This window comes from Hyperolius riggenbachi, chromosome 5 (assembly GCF_040937935.1).
Source record: "Hyperolius riggenbachi isolate aHypRig1 chromosome 5, aHypRig1.pri, whole genome shotgun sequence".
Classification (NCBI taxonomy): Eukaryota; Metazoa; Chordata; class Amphibia; order Anura; family Hyperoliidae; genus Hyperolius; species Hyperolius riggenbachi.
The window spans coordinates 331174777-331200371 of record NC_090650.1 but is presented as its reverse complement, the minus strand read 5'-3'; the positions used below and the strand labels follow the sequence as shown (position 1 = coordinate 331200371).

At 41.5% G+C, this 25595-nt stretch overlaps 1 protein-coding gene across 1 annotated transcript in view; it reads right to left on the bottom strand.

The window, feature by feature from the left end:
* LOC137517718 (meprin A subunit beta-like) overlaps positions 1–21818 on the bottom strand; it is a 53086-nt gene extending 31268 nt beyond the window's left edge. The window contains exons 1-8 of the mRNA XM_068234736.1: positions 21762–21818; positions 14683–14701; positions 14549–14596; positions 13205–13245; positions 9365–9443; positions 7628–7745; positions 4518–4696; positions 3395–3613 (exon numbers count right to left, since the gene is read on the bottom strand). Coding sequence (XP_068090837.1) covers positions 3395–3613; positions 4518–4696; positions 7628–7745; positions 9365–9443; positions 13205–13245; positions 14549–14596; positions 14683–14701; positions 21762–21818 — 760 coding nt within the window. The remainder of the gene's footprint in view (positions 1–3394; positions 3614–4517; positions 4697–7627; positions 7746–9364; positions 9444–13204; positions 13246–14548; positions 14597–14682; positions 14702–21761) is intronic.
* Positions 21819–25595: the final 3777 nt, after the last annotated feature.

The window sequence follows — 25595 nt, the reverse complement described above, 5'->3', positions numbered from 1 at the left end:
AGTGGGTGTGGTTTAGCGTTACATTTAGGATTAGTTATCTCCTTCACTGCTCTGTCGTTATTCCTGTCAGATCATTGCTGACAGGGAAAATGGAGCCATTTGAAGTGGTTAAGTATCAGCTGAGAGTGATTCAAAGGCGCAGAAGGGCAAGAATAAGGTCTAGAACTACATCAATTTGCAAGAAAATAGATTTATTTGCTATACCAGGACATCTTCATTTCTCTTGAATCATCTTGAAAGAGAACACAGGCAGTGCCAGGGTTAACTAATTTGCTAGCTGCACTATATTTTTTTTTAGAAAAGGCTCCTATCAAATTGTGGGATTGTCCCAAGCCACTTCCAGAATCCTGGTCCAGGTGTTAAGCCCTATTCAGAATGTTGCTACGTGGTGTTCAAAGGACTGCCTTTTACCCACAATTCCATGGGAATCTTATGGCCTTGTGTTAAATTACCACTGTAAAATGGAAATATCGACACGTTACCGAATGGTTACCGAATTGTTATCGAATTCACACCGAATGTTGAAAAACCTTGATGAATACAACTAGAATCGATAAACTTCGAATTCGGTAATTTAACAAACTGGAAAAAGTTATCTCAAAGACAATGATGAATCGAGGCCAATGTAAGAAAAGGTTAAGGTGCATAGCTTGGGAGATTTTGGCCTTGATTCATCAAGACTTTTCGAATTGGTTAACGACAGTTTGGTAAAATACCGAATTCGTTAAGTTGATTTCAGGATTCATCAAATTTATCTACAGCTGTTAGCGAGCATTCGGTATTCATTTGGTAATGATGCGGTAAAACGGAAGAAAGTGCAATTCATGAAAATGAAAGTGGGCGTGGTTTAGCGTTACATTTAGGATTAGTTATCTCCTTCACTGCTCTGTCGTTATTCCTGTCAGATCATTGCTGACAGAGAAGATGGAGCCATTTGAAGTGGTTATGTATCAGCTGAGAGTGATTCAAAGGCGCAGAAGGGCAAGAATAAGGTCTAGAACCATATCAATTTGCAACAAAATGGATTTATTTGCTATACCAGGACATCTGCATTTCTCTTGAATCATCTTGTAAGAGAACACAGGCAGTGTCAGGGTTAACTAATTTGCTAGCTGCACTTTATTGTTTTTCAAAAGGCTCCTATATCAAATTGTGGGATTGTCCCAAGCCACTTCCAGAATCCTGGTCCAGGTGTAATTGCCTTCTTAAAACAGAAGGAAATTTGCAAAAATTCAGTTATAAATGAACATTTGTGGTTACCCACAATGCACTACTACTAAATATGCAAATTATCCCTTTTCGCCCTTGTTAAGCCAAGCAAGCATCCGAAACAGGCTGTCTACATGTGGGTTTGATATGGCTGTGTAACACTTAAAGCTATAGGCGTGCTATATACCAGCGGTTCTGGATGCTTGCTTGGCTTAACAAGGGCGAAAAGGGATAATTTGCATATTTAGTAGTAGTGCATTGTGGGTAACCACAAATGTTCATTTATAACTGAATTTTTGCAAATTTCCTTCTGTTTTAAGAAGGCAATTACACCAAGCTTTGCTTTTTTTTTAGTAAGAGGGCTTTTTGGTCCCTTTTATCCCCCTACACATTCCTAGTAGTTTGGGTCACCCTGAGCTGCTTGGTTACTCTGGTCCAGGTGTTAAGCCCTATTCAGAATGTTGCTACGTAGTGTTCAAAGGCCTGCCTTTTACCCACAATTCCATGGGAATCTTATGGCCTTGTGTTAAATTACCGCTGTAAAATGGAAATATCGACACGTTACCGAATGGTTACCGAATTGTTATCGAATTCACACCGAATGTGGAAAAACCTTGATGAATACAACTAGAATCGATTAACTTTGAATTCGGTAATTTAACAAACTGGAAAAAGTTATCTCAAAGACAATGGTGAATCGAGGCCTTTGGCCCCGATTCATCAAGACTTATCGAATTGATTAACGACAGTTTGGCAAAATACCGAATTCGTTAAGTTGATTTCAGGATTCATCAAATTTCTCTACAGCTGTTAGCGAGCATTCGGTAATAATTCGGTAATCATTCGTTAGTGATGCGTTAAAACAGAAGAAAGTGCAATTCGTGAAAGTGGGCGTGGTTTAGCGTTACATTTAGGATTAGTTATCTCCTTCACTGCTCTGTCGTTATTCCTGTCAGATCATTGCTGACAGAGAAGATGGAGCCATTTGAAATGGTTATGTATCAGCGGAGAGTGATTCAAAGGCGCAGAAGGGCAAGAATAAGGTCTAGACTCTAGAACCATATCAATTTGCAAGAGAATGGATTTATTTGCTATAACAGGACATCTGCATTTCTCTTGAATCATCTTGTAAGAGAACACAGGCAGTGCCAGAGTTAACTAATTTGCTAGCTACACTTTTTTTTTTTTTTTTTAGAAAAGGCTCCTATCAAGCCGCAGCTGGCAAAATTGTGGGATTGTCCCAAGCCACTTCCAGAATCCTGGTCCAGGTGTTAAGCCCTATTCAGAATGTTGCTACGTGGTGTTCTAAGGACTGCCTTTTACCCACAATTCCATGGGAATCATATGGCTTTGTGTTAAATTACCGCTGTAAAATGGAAATATCGACACGTTACCTAATTGTTATTGATATTTTATCGAATTCACACAGAATCCGGAAAAACCTTGATGAATACAACTAGAAATCGATAAACTTCGAATTCGGTAATTTAACAAACTGAAAAAAGACAATGATGAATCGAGGCCTTTGTGCTTTATGGCTCACGTATGCAAGTTATAGTTAGTGGTAAGGCTCATACACACCTACCAACAATCTGTCCAACTATCTTCCAAACTTGTCCATTTATAAGATAAGTTGGGCGTGTGTACGGTGTGTGTAGTGTGTACGGCACTTTTCATCCTGAACTTTCTCTTATGAGATAAGTTTTCATCTTCTCTTAAACATAACCTTTCAGCACTCCGCAAAGAAAAATGAAAAATTTATCAAAAAGTAGGTGAAAAGGAACTATCACATTTTTTAAAGTATTTTCTTACTTGCTGGTGGCCTAACAAGCATTTTATTGACAAGGTTTAAATATATCACCTAGGTGAGAACTCAAGAGAAAAAGTTAATTGAATAGGGGTCATTTCCCTTTGAAGTGCAACACGGTAGCAAAGAAGGAAGACTGAAGGTAAACTTTGGTGCACATGTAATTTGTCGTTGGATAACAATGTATAGCTATGGTTTTACTCACTGTTACAGATCCAGTAGTAGATTGTTTCATATGGAGCATGGACCTTTGTCCATTGCTCCTAGCATGGTGTCACAGAACGGATACATGAGCATTCTCCTTAGACATCATCAATCACCTATGATGTCTACAATTCTGGGATAAAAGCTTAAGATACAAACACCTTAGATACTTACTACAGTTGTATAAACGATTGAGCTTTTCAAGATCATAGTCACTGAAGTCCATTCTTTGTCCTATAACATCACTAAACGCTTCTATCCGAGTTACAATGGTGGGATCACTTCCAATCTGGAACGCTGTCTTACTGTAATGCATAACCGATGTGTAATCATATGGGACATTTAAAGCATTGGACCGTGAGTCATTATATGTATTGAAATTATTCTGTGTTCCTGTAAAAAAAACAAGACAGTGTAATTTGCTAAAATGTCAAAATTCATTGCCAGTTACAAATTCGTAGGTTAAAAATGTTCAAAGCTCAATTACAGGAGTTGCTTTTTTCTAATTCTACTTTATACCTAATACCTAGCAGGCTGATGTGTTCTTGCAACCCCCCTAAACCTCAAAAATCCTTATAGTTCCCTAAAGGGTTATTAACTGCAAGAGTCACATTCCCCACTCCCACTGTGGACCAAACTTCTCTCACTTACACAAGTTAGTATGAAATCTGCCTACCTCCATAGATGAACACTACACAAGAGGGTGTTTGGGTGGCTGACCAGTCCTGCCCCTTCTCATAAAACCTGCTCTTCAGGAGGACAGGTGAATGGCTTTCATAGCCACATCCCAATCACAAGAGTAGGGCAGGTGAATGGAAACATGGACCACACCTACTACCTAGAAAATATAGCGACCCACCGACTCCGGTCAGGAGATACTTGATAATAGATGGATGCAAATATGCCAGAGCGCTAGGTCAATCAAAACTAGCTTTCTGGCACATTTGTATGTATTGACCTGAGGAAGCGGCCACACTCATATGGGATGGGAGCATGCCCATAAAGAAGAAGAGTGTCTCAGTGACGGATGTGCATCCAGAGGCTTCCCTTTACTGAGGTAAGTAACTTTTCTTTTCTTTTTTTGCCACAAGTTTGCTTAAAGTCTAACATGGATTTGATGAATCAGAGATCCAGTAAGCCATGCTACTCTTTGATAAAGAATGTGCAGGGAACCACAGCATACAGCAGTGTCAAATGAATCTCAATAAATTGATTAAATAGATCTCAATGCCACTAAAGTTTTGTCTCAACTTCTAAAGCAACATAGGCTTTCTGTGCTGTAGACATGAGGACTTACCATTCTGGATCCTGTCCCACACTATTATAACATAATCATCTCGATCTGCTCGGGACTGTTCATGCCAGAAGCCAAGAGAATGGAGAAACTCGTGCTGAATTGTAGCTATTCTGTCACAATTGGTTCCAAGAGAAAGTTGCTGTTTTCCTCGACGTAAATTCCCAATATAAGACCAACATCTACACAGTAACAGAAACCAAATTAAGAATTGTTTTATTCAGTACTGCAATTGTTTCAAATATTTTGCATACATTTGTCAAGAACCCAGTTGTAGTTGAAAATGTATGCTATGTATAAGTTGTAGTTTATTAAGTAAAAAAAAAAAACAGTAGCTTGGGAAAATGTATTTTGATGGTAGCTCAGACCTTATGAAATGGCAGTCACATAAAATAAAAAATAAAAGTATATAAAAAAATGTACACAAAAGGCACCCCACAATATCCTAACTAGCTCCTAAACCAATGCACCCTCAGTTCCCACTCGGGTTCAAAAGTCAGAGACAAGAAACTACAAATAGGAAAAAGTTCTGGCGCTCAAAATCCAATAAAGGATGTAGAAAATACTGGTCTAAAGACAGCAAAACCCAGCCCACCCTCCAAGGGTTGTAAAACTCTGTATATATGAGTCCCAGAGATCCAGTTACAAATAATCACTTCGAGGAGGAAGCTCTAAGTGTGAGGTGACATGGAGTGAGAGGAGCATAAATGAACTGTAAACCTGAAAATTTCCATGAACTGCTTACCCATTGTACCCTTACCCCAGCCACCCCCTCCCATGTCCCCCATTCCCCCCCTGCTTTGGCAATGACTGTATGAATCTTGGTCATGCCAATAAAGCTATGTTTGATTTGAATGATTTTATGTCCAGGCTGTATGTGCTGATGGAAGCTAAAGTCCTCTGTCTCCATAGCTCTGGGCTCCTGCTCTGTTCAGATCTCCTCATGCTGCTGCTTTTCGGGGTTGAGACACATGGTCTGCTCAAATGCTAACTAATCCACAGTAACTAGCCAGGGATCGTGGTCAAATACCAATCCACAGAAATCTGTCAGGGATCACTTCCACCAATTAGGTTACCAATCGACAAGAAACATGAACAATTAAGCAGCAGGGACAATGGGGTTGATTCACAAAAGAGTGTTAACTGATAGCACGGCCGTGCTATGCGGTTAACACGTGAGGTGACGCGCGCACCTTTGCGCGGGCAAAAGCTTATGCTCGTGTGCTGACTAACATTTGCGTGCAATAATGCGGACATTTGCGCAAAATAACGCGGACATTTGCGCTCGAATGGGTGTGCAATTGCTCACAAACCTTTACTTAGCACGCGGGCGTAAACCTTTGCTACCAAAGTGACGTTGAGGAAGTTTTATGTCACAGGTCAAACACCATTGCAAGTGGGTCCCCAGAAATAAAACACAAGGTCTTTCAGCAAGGTCTCTCCCACAGGGGCGGAGCCAGGGGGGTGCATTTGGGTGCTCAAGCACCCCCTAGAATTGTCCAAGCACCCCCAAAGCACCCCCTGGCGTGAACTGACTTCAGGCATCTAAGAGACGCCGAGTCAGTTCACAGCGGCAGCCCGAAGCAGCAGAGCAAGGCTACAGTAAGATGGCTTCCGAAAGCCCTGCTCTGCAGACTTCGAGTCTGCAGTGCAGGGCTTCGGGCAGCCATTTTCCCATAGCCCTGCTCTCAGCGTAGGTTAATGCAAGCAGGAAGTCACGTGACATTGGGAAGGAAGAGGAGCGTGGGAGCTGCGTGCTACAAGGAGGTCAGTACAGGAGGAGGTCGGGACAGGAGGAGGTCTTCTGACTGTAGGTGAGTAAATGGGTTTTTCTTTTTCAGGTGGTGCTGATTGTGGTCAGAAGTGCTGAGGATTGTGCATATTGTGGTCAGAGGTGCTGAGGATTGCGCATATTGTGGTCAGAAGTGCTGAGGAGTGTGCATATTGTGGTCAGAAGTGCTGAGGATTGTGCATATTGTGGTCAGATCTGCTGAGGATTGTGCATATTGTGGTCAGATCTGCTGAGGATTGTGCATATTGTGGTCAGATCTGCTGAGGATTGTGCATATTGTGGTCAGATCTGCTGAGGATTGTGCATATTGTGGTCAGATCTGCTGAGGATTGTGCATATTGGGGTCATATCTGCTAACGATAGTGCATATCGGGGTCATATCTGCTAACGAAAGCATATTGGGGTCATATCTGCTAACGATTGTGCATATTGGGGTCATATCTGCTAACGATTGTGCATATTGGGGTCATATCTGCTAACGATTGTGCATATTGTGGTCATATCTGCTAACGATTGTGCATATTGGGGTCATAGATGCTAACGATTGTGCATATTGGGGTCATATCTGCTAACGATTGTGCATATTGGGGCAGATCTGCTGAGGATTGTGCATATTGTGGTCAGATCTGCTGGGGATTGTGCATATTGTGGTCAGAACTGCTGAGGATTGTGCATATTGTGGTCAGATTTGCTAACGACTGTGCATATTGGGATCATATCTGCTAACGATTGTGCATATTGGGGTCATATCTGCTACCGATTGTGCATATTGGGGTCATATCTGCTACAGATTGTGCATATTTGGGTCATATCTGCTACCGATTGTGCATGTTTGGGGTCAGATCTGCCAAATTATTGAACATGTTTTTTGTTCAAATCTGCTCACATTACGTGTATTTTCTTGAGAAAACCTGCACAATTATGTGAATTTTCTGGGGAGGCGCTATATGTGCTACCTGAGAGCTACTGTTTTGTCCCCTGTTTTATTGCCTGATGAAGCGGGCTTGGTCCTGCGAAACGTGTTGCATCTATTGGGGTACTAATAAAGTGTTTATTTATGTCAGACAAGTAGTCTAGTCTGCTTTCGGAGGTAAGTCCACCACTGCCTCCCCAGCATATTATAAAACTTTTAATTGTTGTTTTTATTCTGCTGGCGCCTCTGTTCATCAAAGTCATGCAGATCAGATGTTTGACTGAAGCAGCACTGCATTTGCCGCATGCGTGTTCCCGGTAGGTGACACACTGATGCATGAAAGATCAGCAGGATGCCAGGCAACTGATATCGCTACAGTATGAAGCAAAATACTTTTATTTTCCATACCCGCTTTCCTTGAACACAGAGATGTAATTTGGTTCTCCCTCCCAGGGTTTGAAGTCGATGCATGTTTTCAGTCGATAACGTTCAAAAGCTTTCAGGACCAGAGCTTTTGTGTTTATTTCTGGGGAAAATAGAATTAAAAGTGAACCTCTGAGCAGACATTTTAAGTACAAAATCTTTTATAAATTATACAGGATATCTTCATTCAATTAGTAGCTTCTTTCTACAGCACTCTACCAATGACAGCCAAGGTACATCCAGTGTTAAAGGAAAACTATCGCTAAAAAATTTAAAACTTAAAACACATACCCAAAAATGTACATTTCTCCAAGAGTACAATGCACTATAAATTGCTCTTTTCCTATTCACTTACAATAGATAGTGTAAATCTGTCAGATGTGTCAGATCTTGGACTAGTCCATCTCAGTCCAATTGCCAACTAGAGATGGCCAAACATCAGGAAGGAATGTTCGCAACAAACGTTCGTGGCAAGCCCCATTGACTTTACAAAATTCACCATATTCAGAGGGTCTATTAAAAAGAACAATAAAAGCAAGAGGGAAAGACCCAATAGAATAGTTTTTTGAGAAAATTGTTTTTGAAATGATATTCTGCAGTATAATTCAGAAATGTCATGGCTCTAGGTCTTGCTATAAATAGTATAGCAATTCCAGGGCTGGGAATTGGATCAACGTGTGCGTCCCTGATTGTCAGTCATTAGTCATTAGGGCAAGGATCGACGTGTGCTGCATTCTCCGTCGTGAGTCGGGTATCAAGAACATATGGTGCTGGATCATTTCCAAGGTTCTTGTTGTGTGAGTAACAAAAGGTAAGTATTTACCTGTCAGTTCTCTCACCTGTTTACTAATAAGTGACAACAACATAGGAAAAAAATTGTGAATTTCATTCTGAAAGAAATGTATGTTCTATAGATAAATATTAAAAATGTTACAGTTTTTCACCATAGTGGTGCTTTAATCAACACCATGCAACAAAAATAGGTGACAATCCAACAAGCACCTTTCAGCGCCATAATATCACCCCAATGCATAAAATAGTCTGACAGCTAAGTTCATAGATACTAAGATTACGTACAGCCAACAAGTACATATTCAATTTGCATAGTCTACAGTCAGTTGTATGGGCAAGCCATGACATGATAGCAGTGACCCAAAGTAAAAAGGGAGTTTGTTTTAGCAAGGTGTACAACATTTAGAGCTTGTTTCCATTAGGAAAAAAAACAAGCGGCATGCAGCAAAAAATGCATGGCATGACTAGAGGGTTCAGATGCCTTCTCCCAATCACAGCAAGCGCCAGCACAGTGGAAACGCACCCTAAAGCACCCATGAATCAAGGTAAAGACAAATAGTTAAAAAGCCTGATACTGCTTGTTGTTTTGGGGGTCCCTCCTGGACCCCGTTGAAGGTCCACTTTTTTCACCAGCCTGATGGAAGTTGCAGAGAACCAGGGACGGGGAACATGGGGGACCCTGAAGACAATGAGCAACATCAGGCTTCTCAGGGTAAGGTACTCTATCCTTCAGTGGGCTTAATTCCAAATTTTTCTCTTTTTTTTTTTGGGTGGGGTGGGGGGATGGGTGGTTATATAATTGCCACCTGGTGTCAAATTCCCTAGGTACGCCACTGTCACATACCTAAATAATACAGAAACCTGAAAGGATCTCTATGCAGCCACTGACACATTTCTTCTTTGTGAGGTTAGCAGCACTTATAAACCTACCCAAGCTGTCTTCTAAGTAGTATGGAACTGGTATTGGCCAGCGGTACTGTTCACCAATGATTGAGTTCCTTTCATTTGCCTGTATAAAAAAATAGAATGTGCAAAAAAAATCATTCTTCTGTATGCGGTACGGCAACGGACTCATCTATGAAGGTTGTCAACAGCTGGAGTCTGGAAAGCACTGAAGCTCACATGTGATGTTGCATATCTGACTCCCGACATAGAAAAAGCTTGAAGCACTGAAGTCATTTCAGACCATAAACAGAGTAGTTAAGAGTGAATTACTTACTATTCATGCTATTGCAGTCAGTTGCATGCAACCAATGTCACTTTTGTATTGTGGATGACTGCTGTTTTACATATCTTTTATCAATCCACCCTATGGTCTAATATGACCCAAGTGAGGGTTCTGAACTTTTGCTACCTAATATAATAGCAGACATAATACAAATTCAGGCCAGGTTCACAGTATTACTCTCCATTTTTCTCCCCTAAAATTCTGCACATGAGCACAACACACAACTGATTCTAACACTCGGGCCACAACGACCGCTCCACGCCGACTGGCGTGAGCGGAGGGGCAGCCCCAGGACCACTCCATGCCAATTGGCGCGAAGTGCTAGAAGCTTCACTCCGTCAACAGCCTCCTAGCGGTGATCGCAGCTAGGAGACTGTTAGATGGCAAACCGCCATCTATTTACATGGTACAGCGCTGTGATCTACCGCAGTGCTGTACTGGGGACAGCCGTGTGACACGGCTGTCCCCCTGAGCGGCAGGGAAGCAATCCGCCGTCATAGGCCGAAGCCTATGACTGCCAATCGTGCTGATTGGCTGGCGGGGGTAGGGACGGTGGGTTATCAAAATAATAAAAAAGGCAACATTTACTGTTAAAATAAACAAAAAAATATTTGTAAAAAAATAAATAAACATAGGGGGCGTGATCACATCCCACCAATAGAAAGCTCTGTTGGTGGGCAGAAAAGGGGGGTGGATCACTTGTGTGTTGAGTTGTACGGCCCTGCAGTGAGCCCTTAAAGCTGCAGTGGCCTATTTTGTAAAAAATGGCCTGGTCACTAGGGGGATTTAAGACTGCGGTCCTCAAGAGGTTAAATGCTTGGAACAAAATGGAAACAGGCTAATCAGCTATGGGCACAGACATCTATTATTAACAGCTAGGAAAGGAAACTGTTACCAACTGTCAGGTGACCATGGCAGATTTTTCTCATCCAAATATTGCTTATCATATATGGACATCTTTAAACCGTACGTGAAAAAGAAAGAAGTAAGCTTAGATAATTACCTGAGTAGTGGAAAGCCTCTGGATAGTCCAAAATGTCCCCAGATGCTCTTACTGACAAAAGCTTATCAAATAGATTTCTTGCGCCTGTACTCCTGCTGTGGACAAGCGTATCTAAAATGGGCATGCGCAAGTAAGGCCCATGCATAACCAATAGGATGAAGGGCTCATGCACAGAGAATAGCTGTGCACAGGTGGATTTGTTCTACTAGGCATTCATGTACCTTACTTGCTGATACCCCATTCAGATTTGCTTATCTATGGCCAGGAATGCAGCCCGAAGATGAAGAGGCCTCAACAATAATCCTAGACGTCTCTGGACCATCTACTAACTAAGGTAAATATCTAAATGTAATTCCACTTCCCCATCACAGATTTGCTTTAAGGACCTGATGGTTCCTTAAAGTTTTCCAAGAATAACTGTGTGTAATCAGGATATAAGCCCGACGAAGGCTGCAAGGCCGAAAGCTTGCTTACTTTTATTCATTTTTAGTTAGCCAATAAATGGTATCATCCTGATTTAAAACTTCTTGTGTGTAATCAATTATAACTCAATGAAACTTTTTATGATATGCAATATAGCTATTATTTAGCTCTAATACATTTTGGAAGATTAGCATTCCTTGGTTTAGAACGTCCAGCACAAGCCTTTATCAGATAAGAGCTACATCTGGATTCAAGAGCAAGTTATTCATTTATAAAGGTAACCTGGTTCTTCAGCATAGGATGAGGCTAATGTTCAGCGTCTTACATATTAAAAGGAATAGAGTGTTGTACTGTGTTAAGCTCAACACACACCATACAATCTTGGTTGTACAGATTTACCAAATCTTTGTAGTATAAGGGCCAACAGGTTGAAAATACCTTGAATGATTGATTGGATAAGCTCTTATACTACATGAAAGTGGTAAGATTGAACAACCAAGATTGTATGGTGTGTGTTGAGCCTTAGACATCAGTAAAAGCAAGAAATTTCAAATCCAGGTGATACAATGTATTGGCTAACTTAGAGGTAAATAAAGAGCAAGCTTTCAGTTAATAATAGGGCTTCATCGGACTTGGTTCCTGCATATACTGATATATTTACGTATATGCAGGAACCAAGTCCGATGAAGGCTCGCTATTAGCCGAAACCTTACTTTTTATTTATCTCTAAGTTAGCCAATAAATGGTATCATCCTGATTTAAAACTTCTTGCTTTCACATATTCAAGTGTTGATAGAACTATGAGATACAAATGTATACAAATAAAAACAGACAAAAGACAGCTTGAGGTATGTGAATCACAATGACCATTAATTGGAGGTGAGTTAATAAGCCGTGCAGAGCGCTAGTTATTGCTATGATCGCACTGCGGGATGGAATCACATCCTGACCACACAGCAACGTGGCCACAATGTGTCTTCTTTTATTCTGCAATAAATCTTCTTTTATGTTGATAAAGGTGCCTATTAGTGATCCAATCGTGCTTATGCAACCTTACCACTTTGATGTACGACCTAATGTAGCTGTTCAAAGTATATTCACTGTCTGCTATATAGATTTAGTAAGATTGCACAATCAAGATTGTATAATTTGTGGGCACCTTTAGAGAATCTTGTCTTTTTAATCAATATAGTCAAAGACTTCAAGCATGCAGCTAAGGCACCAAGTGCTGGGTACAAGTAGATGACAAGGAGACTGATTCACAAAGATTTTCTGTTGAATTATCTCACCTTACTTAATTAATTAATAATTAACTCCCAATGTATCTCTCCTGAAATGACTTAACTCATGTTTTATCTCTCCTTATCTAACTTAACTCAGGATTTAGCCCTCCTGAACTGACTTAAAGGAATACTGTAGGGGTCGGGGGAAAATGAGTTGAACTTACCCGGGGCTTCTAATGATCCCCCGCAGACATCCTGTGCCCGTGCAGCCACTTACCGATGCTTCGGCTCCGCCTCCAGGTCACTTCTGGAATTTCAGACTTTAAAGTCTGAAAACCACTGCGCCTGCGTTGCCGTGTCCTCACTCCCACTGATGTCACCAGGAGCATACTGCGCAAGCCCAGTATGATCTGTGTCTGCGCATTACGCTCCTGGTGACATCAGTGGGGTTGAGGACATGGCTATGCAGGTGCAGTGGTTTTCAGACTTTAAAGTCTGAAATTCCAGAAGTGAACCAGAGGCGGGGCCGGAGCATCGGTGAGTAGTTGCGCGGGCGCAGGATGTCTGCAGGGGACCGTTAGAAGCCCCGGGTAAGTTCAACTCATTTTACCCCGACCCCCCTACAGTGTCCCTTTAACCCATGGTTTATCACTCCTCATTTGACGTAACTCATGATTCTTCTTCAAACGTTATACAGAACTGGATCAGAACTGTACAGTTCTGAGCCAGTTCTGTATAATGCCTAAAGAAGAAACTTAGCGTTTTGAAAGCTTGCAATAAACCATGTACAGTTAGCCATTAAAGGTATTACCGGAATCAACATCTGTTGGTTTGATGTCTGCAAGTAGTAGGCTAGTAAGGATTTATCAGTTTATTTATCAGTATAGACTTACAGAGAGTTTGATGTCTCCTTCAAAAAGGTCCAGCCCCAGTGCTTTAAAACCAAAAAAAATACAAATAAAGTGAACTATTACATAACTGTAGATATTACTCTAAAATAAACATACACTCACAAAAGCTCACACAAGTTAGTTCACACATACACATTGTACACGTGTTTACACACACATACACAACACCACATATACACATACTAAACACACGGTACATATACTCACACCCCATATGTACACGCACTACACATACATAAGACATAAGCCCACACACACATACACATCCAAAAACATACATATACACAACACACCCACATCTACATATATAAATATATATACACCACATCACATATATACACTTATCATCTAAAACTTGAAAACAATATACGTTTTATTGTGTTGGTCATTCTTGTGCTGCCAAATGATTATTGGATAAGCTCACTTTTAGAAAGTATAAGATGACCTTCTGGGAGCTATGCTGAATACTCAAAAGTATATTTTGTAATACAGAAGTTGAAGAGAAATCGAGAGCCCAATATGGTGTAGTATGTCAAAATTGATTGGATAAATGAAACAGTGAGATGGTAATACTCACAAACACGGGTTACCACCTAGGTAACCACTCATTAGGCAGGTGAGGAGATTAGACCTGTCCTCACTCAGGATTAAGAAGTCGCTCTCTGTAGATAGGACGAAAGGGGGTAGATCACCCCTCCACCTGGGGTGGACTCAAATATATTGGTAGGTGAACAGAGGCGCCAGAAGGATAAAAGTACATAAAATTTTTAAAAAATTGCTGGGAGGAAGTAGTGGACTCGCCTCTGTTAAAGCAGACACCAAGGACTGTAAATATATAGATATACACATTTATTGAAAACACCCCAAAGATGCAACGCGTTTTGCGGGCAAAGCCCACTTCTTCACGCGTTGCATCTTTGGGGTATTTTCAATAAATGTGTATATCTATATATTTACAGTCTTTGGTGTCTGCTTTAACGGAGGCGAGTCCACCACTTCCTCCCAGCAATTTTTTTAAAATTTTTATGTACTTTTATCCTTCTGGCACCTCTGTTCACCTACCAATATATTTTGTAATACAGATACAGTATATTGTAATAACTCTTATCTTAATTTTAAAATATGCTTAGAAAGTCAAAATATTACAATATATCCCCTTTTTCCCTAGAACTTGACCCTGCAATATAAACCATAAGGGTATGTTTTGCTTATATTGTTGAATGTTGTGACGGCTATATTGTGGCCGACTGGTGTAAACACCGCTAACACAACACACATACACACTCACACAACAAATGTACGAAATTAAAGTAAGTTATAGCAAACCATGATTAATGTCAAAAATGTCCTTGTCTTTTCCACCATCCACGTCAACTGTTGGGGGATAAAATATAAGAATGAGTCAACAAGCTAAATACATCCTGTTAACAAAATGTATAGACTACTGGGCTGGCACTTACCTATGGTCTCTTGAAGAGGCTGGGAGACAAATAAACCAAAAACAAATAAAACATTTTTATTAGAAGGTGATCATTAAGCAAACATTAAAGCAAACCTATCACAAATGTGGGCAATAGAACAGGATCATTTTTTAAATATCATACAGCCAAAGTTTTACTTCCATGAAAACTACACATGAAAAACACTCAGCAGTTTCAGAAAAATGTTGACATCTGTGAAGACGAAAGTGACAGTGAAGCTTTGCTCATGGTCAACTCATCACACTAAGCACTATTAGGTAAAAATGGGAGTGGCAGAGTAAATGGCAACTTGTCCAAGAAAGTTTCAATTTTGTATTTTATTTGCAGATTTTTTTTTTAGCTATCAATATGAATGGAACCATTGATCATTTTGACATGCAGTTTTGGCTGCAGGTTATCATAGATTATATATATTTTTTATGAGCCTGTTCCGCCTTGCCCAAAAGTAGAGGTAGCAGTCCTGCTGCTGGATTGTTTCCCTCCTACGGCCTCCTTCAACTCTCCTGAAGTACTGGCCTGTCAACTGGTAGCGCCCCCATGCTCTGGACACTATGCTGACAGACACAGCAAACTTTCTTGCCACAGCTCGCATTAATGTGCCATCCTGGATGAGCTGCACTACCTGAGCCACTTGTGTGGGTTGTAGAGTCCATCTCATGCTACTACTACTAGAGTGAAAGCACCGTCAGCATTTAAAAGTGACCAAAACATCAGCCAGAACCCCTCCTTTATTGGGGATGTCTTGCTAATTGCCTATAATTTCCACCTGTTGTCTAATACATTTGCATAACAGCATGTGAAATTGATTGTCAATCAGTGTTGCTACCTAAGTGACCAGTTTGATTTCATAGAAGTGTGATTGAATTGATGTTACATTGTGTTGTTGAGGTGTTCCCTTTATTTTTTGAGCAGTGTGTGTGACTTTAAAATAAAAATATTTTGGATTAAGGCTATAGATAAAGACAAACACTTATATAGCGCTTTTCTCCTGGCGGACTCAAAGCGCCAGAGCTGCAGCCACTAGGACGCGCTCTATAGGCAGTAGCAGTGTCAGGGAGACTTGCCTAAGGTCTCCTGCTTAATAGGTGCTGGCTTACTGAACAGGCAGAGCCAAGATTCACACCCTGGTCTCCCGTGTCAGTGGCAGAGCCCTTAACCGTTTACTTTCCAGCCACCACACTGGATACACTGGTTTATCTCATTAGTTTATTTTCACTTCTGATTTTCTTTAAACTCTGAAATTGTTGGCAACACGGTGACGTAGTGGATTGCACTCTTGTAGTCCCCAGTTTGAACCCCATCCAGGGAGTTTTTATGTTCTCCCCTTGTCTGCATGGGGTTCCTTCAGGCACTCCTTCCACATCCCAAAAAACATATGGATAAGTTAATTGGCTTCCCCCTAAAATTGCTCCCTACAACAGGCATATGGCTATGGTAGGGATTAGATTGTGAGCTCCTCTGAGAGATAGTTAGTGACAAGACCATATACTGTGTAAAGTGCTGTGGAAGATGATGGCACTGTATAAATACTAAATAAGAATAATAATAAAAGAATAATAATAATTGTCAACCGGTGACAACTTCTAATGGCTGTTTGGGGCCTGAGGGTATAATTAGGGTCAGGAAACTTGCAAATAGTCTTTATCACTGGACAAGTGGAAGAGTGTCTAGACTTTTGAGTGTTCCACAATTAATTTCTGATTTGTTAACAAGTTTTTAAGTTCATGTAATATGAAGTTACTGTACATAATTATCATGAAAATATTTTCTTTTGACAAGCTATTTTCACAGTAGTCATTTATAAATTGTTACGTTAATGTTTGCCCTTTGTAAAATTATACTTCACCCTAATTTAGATTTTTAAATTTTTCAGTGGTGCCGGCATCTTTACTGCTGGCAAAGTGAATCATCATAGAGTGTTTTTTTTCCTATCTGTGTATTGAGTAGTCATGTCAACTGATCTCCCAGAATGCTTTGGGACAGAAGCTAATGTGACATCAATCCTAGGCTTAACATCAGTGGGAGGAAGGAATTACATATGAATATACAGCAATAAATACTGTAGATATAATAAGCATTTCCGAAGCTGAAAACAGGTTAATTAACATATAAACAGGCATGGGCTAAACTTCGGATTCGGGTGAACCCGGAAAGTTGCTATCCGAATTCACCCAGTAATGCTGTGCGGGCTGGGCGGGGTCAAGCTTACCTGTCTGATGTCTTCTTTGTCCGTCCCTCGTCGCCTCCCACGATGCGTTCCACTCGGCGCTCACATGACTACAAACACTTCCTCCTTCCGGGTTGAAGGAGGAAGTGTTTGTAGTCACATGAGCGCTGAGTGGAATGCATCGTTGGAGGCGACGAGGGATGGACAAAAAAGACACACAGCATTACTGGGTGAATTCGGATAGCAACTATCCGGATTCACCCGAATCCAAAGTTTAGCCCATGCCTGCATACATATGGGTATTCTGAATAATTGTTTATGTCCTGCTATGAGTCATTACAGGTCCTTTTTAAATATGTAATCTGACTCGGCTGTCTCAACATTATACTACAATTTGAGAATAATATTAACCCCTGACCTCCCTCTCCCATAGCTACCAAAATAAGACACTTGTTAAAAAAGAAAGGTGGGTGCGTTTTAAAAAAATACATACAGTAAATAGTTACCTTAGAGACTTACCTTTTTTTTAATCTGTATGTCGTTAGGGTATATTACTGTTATTTTTGCAAATAAGGGCTTGTAATTAGTGATGTAGTGTAAACGAACAACAAAACTGAAAAAATACACCTTTATTTCCAAATAAAATATTGTTGCCATACATTTTACTAGGGACATCATTTAAACATTGTAATAGCCAGGACAAATGGGCAAATAAAATGTGTGTGTTTTATCCACAGTAACATTTTAAAACTATAATGGCTTAAAACTGAGAAATAATTATTTTTTTCCATTTTTTTTCTTACTATAGCCATTAAAATTCATATAGAGTAAAGTAATTCTAAGCAAAAAGTACCACCCAAAGAAAGCCTAATTGGTGGCGAAAAAAAACAAGATATAAATCATTTAGGTATGGTAAGTAGTGATAAAGTTATTAGCGAATGAATGGGAGGAGGGCTGACATGTGAAAATTGCTCTGGTCCATAAGGGGAACAACACCCGCTGTGGTCAAGTGGTTATACTAAGGTGAAAGATCAGGAGTAAAGTTAGAATATTAAAAAAGAAAGAGTTAAGTAGATAATCTATATATTTTTCTGGACAATCAGTGGCCAACCAGAAAGGTGGAGACTGAGCTACATAAACAGCAATGTACACATTTTTAGTTTATGACTTAATTTAAATTCACCAAAGTGTATGTAACAAAGACAGTGCAAAGAACATTAGGCCAATTAGAATCCAGAAAGTAAATGTGTACCCCTACAGATATGTAAATGCTAAAAATAAATTAAGAGAAAGACCACCACAGAGGGTATATTAATAGAGGCAAGGATACAAGAAGACATAACAGGCATATTTTGCATAAACATAGCTTGCGTGTTCTGATTTTGACAGATAAGGTTCTGTAGTTATTGTTATATTGTTCAATAAAATGTTCTTTCCAAGTGTAGGACTGATGTTCAGGCTGTTTGCAGTTGAACTACAGGAAGTAATACTGTTCTGTGATAATAAATAACTCACTGATAAATGTAATGATTGCAGGAAGAAGCATTTCACTACTGTTGATGAAAAATATGATGAAACAGGTAACTCATTGCAATATACTCTTGCTAAATGTAACTGCAGGAATTGTTCATTTTTTAAAATTATGTTAATAAAAATGACTTGAACAAAAAAAATGTAGTTCTTGATTCATAGGGCTCGATTCACAAAAGGGTGCTAACTCAAGCTTTGGGCGTGCTAACTATGGTGCTAAGCAGTTAGCACTCTCAGAGCTTTTATGGATAGGGCGCAAAGTTTCAGGGGGGCACCCGGTTTCGCGCCCACCGCACAGGGCTTAAACTTTGTGTGTGCAAACTTTTTGCGCGCATATTAGCGTGCACAAAGTCTGTTTAGGCGTTCTAAGGGGCTTTTCACAGGGGTGCTAATGCTTAGCACCCTTCTGTCAATCAGGCCCATAGTGCATTCCATTGAATTCGTTTTGGGCTACAAATATGTTAACCCCACACAGTGTACAGAATAAACGGTAGCACTTATGCTGACAGTATACAAGCTACACTCTGTTTTCTCAGAATAATGTGCTTCAAATGTATCTCTCCAGTTGTTTTAAGAGGGTTAACTTGGCTTGCTAAGGTCACTAGCATATCTCTGCAAAATTGGTGATAACATCTAGGGGAAGGTAGTAGGGGTCCTCTTCTGGCTCATATTGACAGACACAAGCTTGTATTTTTGAACAAAAGCAAAATCTATACTGTATTGCAAATACACAGAAGAATTGATCAGAGTCTTGTTTTTAGTTCTTCTAGGCACACTTATATGTAAGTACACTACACGTTTGGTGCAAGTATTGCGCTTTGGCTTTAAGGAATGACACAGTGAGGGGTCACAGCTAGTATTTAGCAAAGATGAGGGTGTGTTAGTTGTATGGAGAGTTTAGGGGTTAAGGTTAGCCATAAGGAGAGGTTAAGGGTGAAGGTTAGCGGTTAGGGTTAATGTTTAAGACAAGCTAGAAGTGATGTTTAGAGTAGGACTAGGACTGAGTTTAGGATTGCAGTAGGTCAGTTGTAGTGGATTTCATAGAGGTAGTTGGGTTAAATTTCAGTTCTGATATTCCACAGAGATCTTAGGCCTCATTCACAATAGGCCATGTGTTCGGACCGCAAGCACACGCAACCTCACGCCATTTGCATTGCGCTGCTGATCTCATTCATTACAGAGAATGGGATCAGCGATGCGCTTTGCCAAGTTACAGAACCTTAACACTTAAAACAATGTTCTAATATTATTCTTAAATTGTAGTATAATGTTGAGACAGCCGATTCAGAAGGGCTGTCAATGCACTTCTGATGTTCTTGCTGATCGCACACCATACGCACTGCCCAAAATGTGCACAGCAGCGTGCATAGTGTGAATGAGGCCTCACAGTGTCAGGATAATTGGTCTAGCAACAGGATATGCAGAGACTGCAACTTCACTGAGGCCCCCGGACCAGTGAAGCCCACAAGAGGTCCTCCTTAAACTGCATTTGAGCCAGTGTTACAGGTGTTACACGCAGCAGCTACGGCATTTGTTGCTCAAGCTCTGTCAATTCAAATGAATGGAAGTGCTTTTTAAATGATGGTTATGGCTTTTTACATGATTCGTGTGAACGCCCGCCGTCTCGTCTTGCCAACGCAACACGATGATGGAACAACAAGAACCAATTACAAACGAGATGTCCCCAGAAGCCCGAGTAAACTGGCCCTTAGTTCTTCATAGCTGCCAATAATCACCTCTGTAAGTCCTTTGAAAAGTAGTAATCATTAACGAATTGCTCCCATTCCTCTGCGGCTGTCCTTGGGAGGTTGTGGTGGGCTGGTGGCCTATGTTACTTGTTATGTGTAGTGCTTGAGGGGGCCCAATGTAAAATCTACACTGTGGTCCATAGCTCTTAAGCTGTACTACTGGTCAGAATATGAAATGTTTATTAAAATACAGTATACAAAGCAGCAATTGCAGTCAGACAGTGTTATATATGTATGTAGTATGATTAGAGTGGAGAACAGTGAGACCCTCCTTCTGATTTTTATGCTTTTGTGTGCCCCCACTGAGCAGAATTCTCATCATATCTTGTGCTGGTGACCAGTGCTCAACAAGATAGCAGGACAGTAGGTGAATGTAAGGGACTCTTCCCTCTGCATGCGGTTTCCCAATGGCAAGGACGCCGCCAGGATAATAAATATTACGGTGCGCCTTTTCCACTACTGTGATTTGATTTTTCCCTAAATGAAAATACTGTGTTAAATGGTCCAAGAAAAGAAAAAGCTTAAAAAGCTGCCATATATGCTTTTCTTACTTTTCTCCCTGTTAAATAAATCAAATATTTCAAAAACGTATGTGCAAGCATGACAAGGCAAAACTGCATATGTAAATCACAGAAAGTAGGAAGAAAAAGTTATCAATCCCAAAAGTTATTGCAAAAGTTATCAAATCTCAGGGCATTTTAATAACAATAAATAGTTAAATACGTAGATACGGAACATAAAAGGATCAGACTATGAGGTGAATGATTTCCATAACTGCCACCAAAATACATGACACTGTGTGTGGGGTGTAAATACATGACAGCCGTGAAATCCCATCCATGGAAGGCATCAGGCAAGAGAACTAAGTTCCTACTAAGCAGACTACTTAATGTACAAAATATTTTATTGGTTGCACAGGTGGCCCCCTGTGCTACCAATAAAATCTTTTGTTTATGCAAAGATTTGTCATCATTGAGGTAAGCAACCTCAAACCTTTTTCCGGTTTTAAACTGCTTTTAAACGCTTTTATCTACCACCTGGGCGCCTCTTTCAACCATATAGTGCATCTCAACCCCTACACATTCCCTGTGTGAGGGGTGGTGACAGAACACACGCGATTAAACACCGCGGTGGATATCTGTCCCTTTTTCTTTTCCTAAGGAGTGTGACCAGACCACACCACACCAGGTCCCCAGTGACCATGCCGAGTGGAGTCGGGTTAATTGTCTCCACCTGCTTCCTGTGGTCGGTTGCCCTTCTGCAACCCACCTTTGTGAGTAGACATTTTTCTTATACATCTACCAACCTGTTTCTACATACTACACCATTGGGCTCCCGTTTTTTGTCTCCTGTGTCTCTTTTTAGAAGGTGTCTTCACACCCACTACCCACTACTTAATGTACAGTGTTTGTATGTATCTGTAGTGTAGTGTGGCTGGGCATTTGCTCTTTTTCGTATTGATTACTTTTTAATATACATGTATGTATCTGTAGTGTAGTGTGTGCTCTAGCCTTTATCATATTGATTACTATGGCTGAGCACTGAGGATGCATTTACTGTATCAATATGAATAAAGTGATAGGCTATCCAGAGGAAACATTTGTGCCACTCACCAGTCCAATAGCGGAGTGCAGGAAAAGCAGGAGTAGCGGGACAGCAGTTAGGTCCATGATAGATGTCCTGCCATGCAAGATTTGAGGACAGAAGTGCCTGTTTGGTTTTCTGTTAATATAACTGGGAATGCATCATATTTTTGTACTTTGTCCCACTATGTGAGTTATAGTTTATCCACAATGACACACCCTTGGACTTCACTATCTTATACGTGTGTATCTCGGTTACACTGAGGTATCATCAGGGCTGCATCAGGTAATGTCATTTTGTGCCAACTTGCAGATCTTTTTTTTCCAGCACGGTTTACTTATTTAACTCATTTTATCACCGCTGCAGGGAATCTCAGCATTCCTGTCTTCAATCAGGAGGCATTCCCATGTCATGATTTCTAACATGGGACCAGCAGTTCAAGTGATTGACCTTATTTCAGGACAGTGCAGGGAACCATCTAAATGACGTCTTTATGTCCTGGTTAGCCAGAATGTCCAACCAGAGATGCATTAAAGGAATTATAATAATGCAAATCTGGACAGGATTAATGTAAGCAGTTGGTTGTTAAAGTGAACCCTAGGTGAGAGTGATATGGAGGCAGCCATATTTATTTTCTTTTAAACAATGCCAGTTTCCCTGGCTGTCCTACTGATTATTTGGTTGCAGTAGTGTCTGAATAACACACCAGAAACAAGCATGCAGCTAATCTTGTCAGTTCTGTCAATATTGTCAGAAACACCTGATCTGTTGCATGTTTGTTCAGGGTCCATGGCTGAAAGTATTAGAGGCAGAGGATCAGCAGGACAGCCAGGCAACTGGTATTGCTTACAAGGAAATAAACATGGCAACATCCATATTACTCGCTCTTCAGGTTCACTTTAAAGAGGAGCTGTTAGGTATAGGGTCTCAGAGAAAAAAAACACATATATCAGTAGCTAAATATTGGCTGTACTTACATTACATATGCATTTCACTGTCCACGTTTGGATTTCACAGAATTTTTATATAGTATTTGCAGAGAATGATGCTCCTGACAGCTCATGGCAGGTTCCATGTTTTTCTGTCTCCTATGAAGCCAATTGTGATGTCATATCCTCCCTGCTTCCTAAACATTCGACTCACAAAAAGATCCTAATGGACAACACTACTGTGCAGTGAATATTAATTAGCCAGGTGGCTAGGAACAATAGCAGACTCATGCAGTATACTCTAACGGAACATGTGCCCTGTGATTTTTCAGTGATGGCTGCTGTTACAAGCTGCTGTAACATGAGCCTGTAACGTCCGCACTGACAAAGCAGACTTAGGGTGTGATAGGGAAATGAAGGGGATGACCCAAGGCACTGCAGTGGGGAGAAGAGGCAGCCCCAGAATGCTTTGCAGTATCTGTTGTGCGTCCTGCCGGCCTGCTTCGGAGCTTGGGAATAACCAGCCTTGCTGTTCAGCACACATCATAGTAAGAGAGATTTTTAACTTCAGTATTGCCTTTTTGGCTTCTTTCTAAACTGTTTAAAGAGACTCCGTAACAAAAATTGCATCCTGTTTTTTTATCATCCTACAAGTTCCAAAAGCTATTCTAATCTGTTCTGGCTTACTGCAGCACTTTCTGCTATCACCATCTCTGTAATAAATCAACTTATCTCTCTCTTGTCAGACTTGTCAGGCCTGTGTCTGGAAGGCTGCCAAGTTCTTCAGTGTTGTGGTTCTGTGATGCATCTCCCCCACCCAGGCCCCTCTCTGCACACTGCCTGTGTATTATTTAGATTAGAGCAGCTTCTCTCTTCTCTCTTATCTTTTACAAGCTGGATAAATCCTCCTCTGAGCTGGCTGGGCTTTCACATACAGAGGAATTACAGACAAAGGCAAAGCTGTTTGCTGGAAGAAACGAGCAGCCTGAAACTTCAGTGCATGAGAACAGGGGGAAAGAAACACACAAATGATCTCTTGAGATTCAAAAGGAAGGCTGTATACAGCCTGCTTGTGTATGGATGTATTTTCTATGTGTGGACATACTGTACATCAACCTACTTCCTGTTTTGGTGGCCATTTTGTTTGTTTATAAACAAACTTTTTAAAACTGTTTTTAACCACTTTTAATGTGGCGAGGAGCGGCACAATTGTGACAGAGGGTAATAGGAGATGTCCCCTAACGCACTGGTATGTTTACTTTTGTGCGATTTTAACAATACAGATTCTCTTTAAAGAGAATCTGTATTGTTAAAATCACACACAAGTAAACATACCAGTACGTTAGGGGACATCTCCTATTACCCTCTGTCACAATTTCGCTGCTCCCCGCCGCATTAAAATTGGTTAAAAACTGTTTTAAAAAGTTTGTTTATAAACAAACAAAATGGCCACCAAAACAGGAAGTAGGTTGATGTACAGTATGTCCACACATAGAAAATACATTCATACACAAGCAGGCTGTATACACCCTTCCTTTTGAATCTCAAGAGATCATTTGTGTGTTTCTTTCCCCCTGCAGCCAGGGCCGGCCCGCCCATAAGGCGGAGTGAGGCAGGTTCCTCAGGCGGCAGATGTAGGGGGGCGGCACCAGGCAGAAAGAGGAAGTGAGTGCGCCTGACATTTGCCGCCTCCCGTTTTACTACCTGGACTGGACCCCTGGGACCCTCTGGGCTGTGCACGCCAGCCCACCACCCTAGATGCGGCCTCTGAGGGAGTCCTTGCATGGCTAAGATGCCATCACCATAATGGTGTGCGCCGGGTGCGGGCGGAGGCAGAATCCGGAAGTGACTGGAGTCACGCTGCCTGCCGCCCGTCTTGAAGAGCACTGCTGCTGCCCCCGCTCGCCAGAGCGAGATGGTTGCTCACTGCCCCTTGCCTGCCATCACCACCGCTGACTAACTTTGCGGTCTTCTTGCTGCTGCTGGAGCCTCGTAACTGTTTGAGCTGCTGTAGCTCCGCCCCCAGCAGTGTTTGAATGGAGCGCGCGGCTGATGGGGAGAGAAGTGAATGAGAAGTGAGCTGCGTGGGACAAGGAGGGAATGAGGCCAGAGCCAGCAGGAAGCCATCTCGGAAGATCAAAGGATGCAGATAAGCCAGCAGACTGCAGAGTCCGGGCAAGTGTCGGGGGAGGAGGTGTGTGTGTGATGTGATTTGTGATGTCTCCCTTCGTTGTTCTTTCACTGTGTCTGCCTTAGTGTATGTGTTTGCCCTGTGTGTGTGTGTGCGCATGAGAGTGTGTGTGCATTTTCTCCCTTAGTTGTTCTTTCTCTCTATCCCCAGCTCTCTTTCCCCCTTTCTGTCTCTCTCTATCCCCCCCCCCCTTTCTGTCTCTCTCTATCCCCCCCCCTTTCTGTCTCTCTCTATCCCCCCCCCCCCTTTCTGTCTCTCTCTATCCTCTGTCTCTCTCTCCCCTCTGTCTCTCTCTCTCTCTCTCTCCCCTCTGTCTCTCTCTCTCTCTCTCTCTCTCTCCCCTCTGTCTCTCTCTCCCCTCTGTCTGTCTCTCTCTCCCCTCTGTCTCTCTCTCTCCCCTCTGTCTCTCTCTCTCCCCTCTGTCTCTCTCTCTCCCCTCTGTCTCTCTCTCTCTCTCTCTCTCCCCTCTGTCTCTCTCTCTCTCTCTCCCCTCTGTCTCTCTCTCTCTCTCCCCTCTGTCTCTCTCTCTCTCTCCCCTCTGTCTCTCTCTCTCTCTCTCTCTCCCCTCTGTCTCTCTCTCTCTCTCTCTCCCCCCTCTGTCTCTCTCTCTCTCTCTCTCCCCTCTGTGTCTCTCTCCCCTCTGTCTCTCTCTCTCTCTCTCCCCTCTGTCTCTCTCTCTCTCTCTCTCCTCTGTCTCTCTCTCTCTCTCCCCTCTGTCTCTCTCTCTCTCTCTCTCCCCTCTG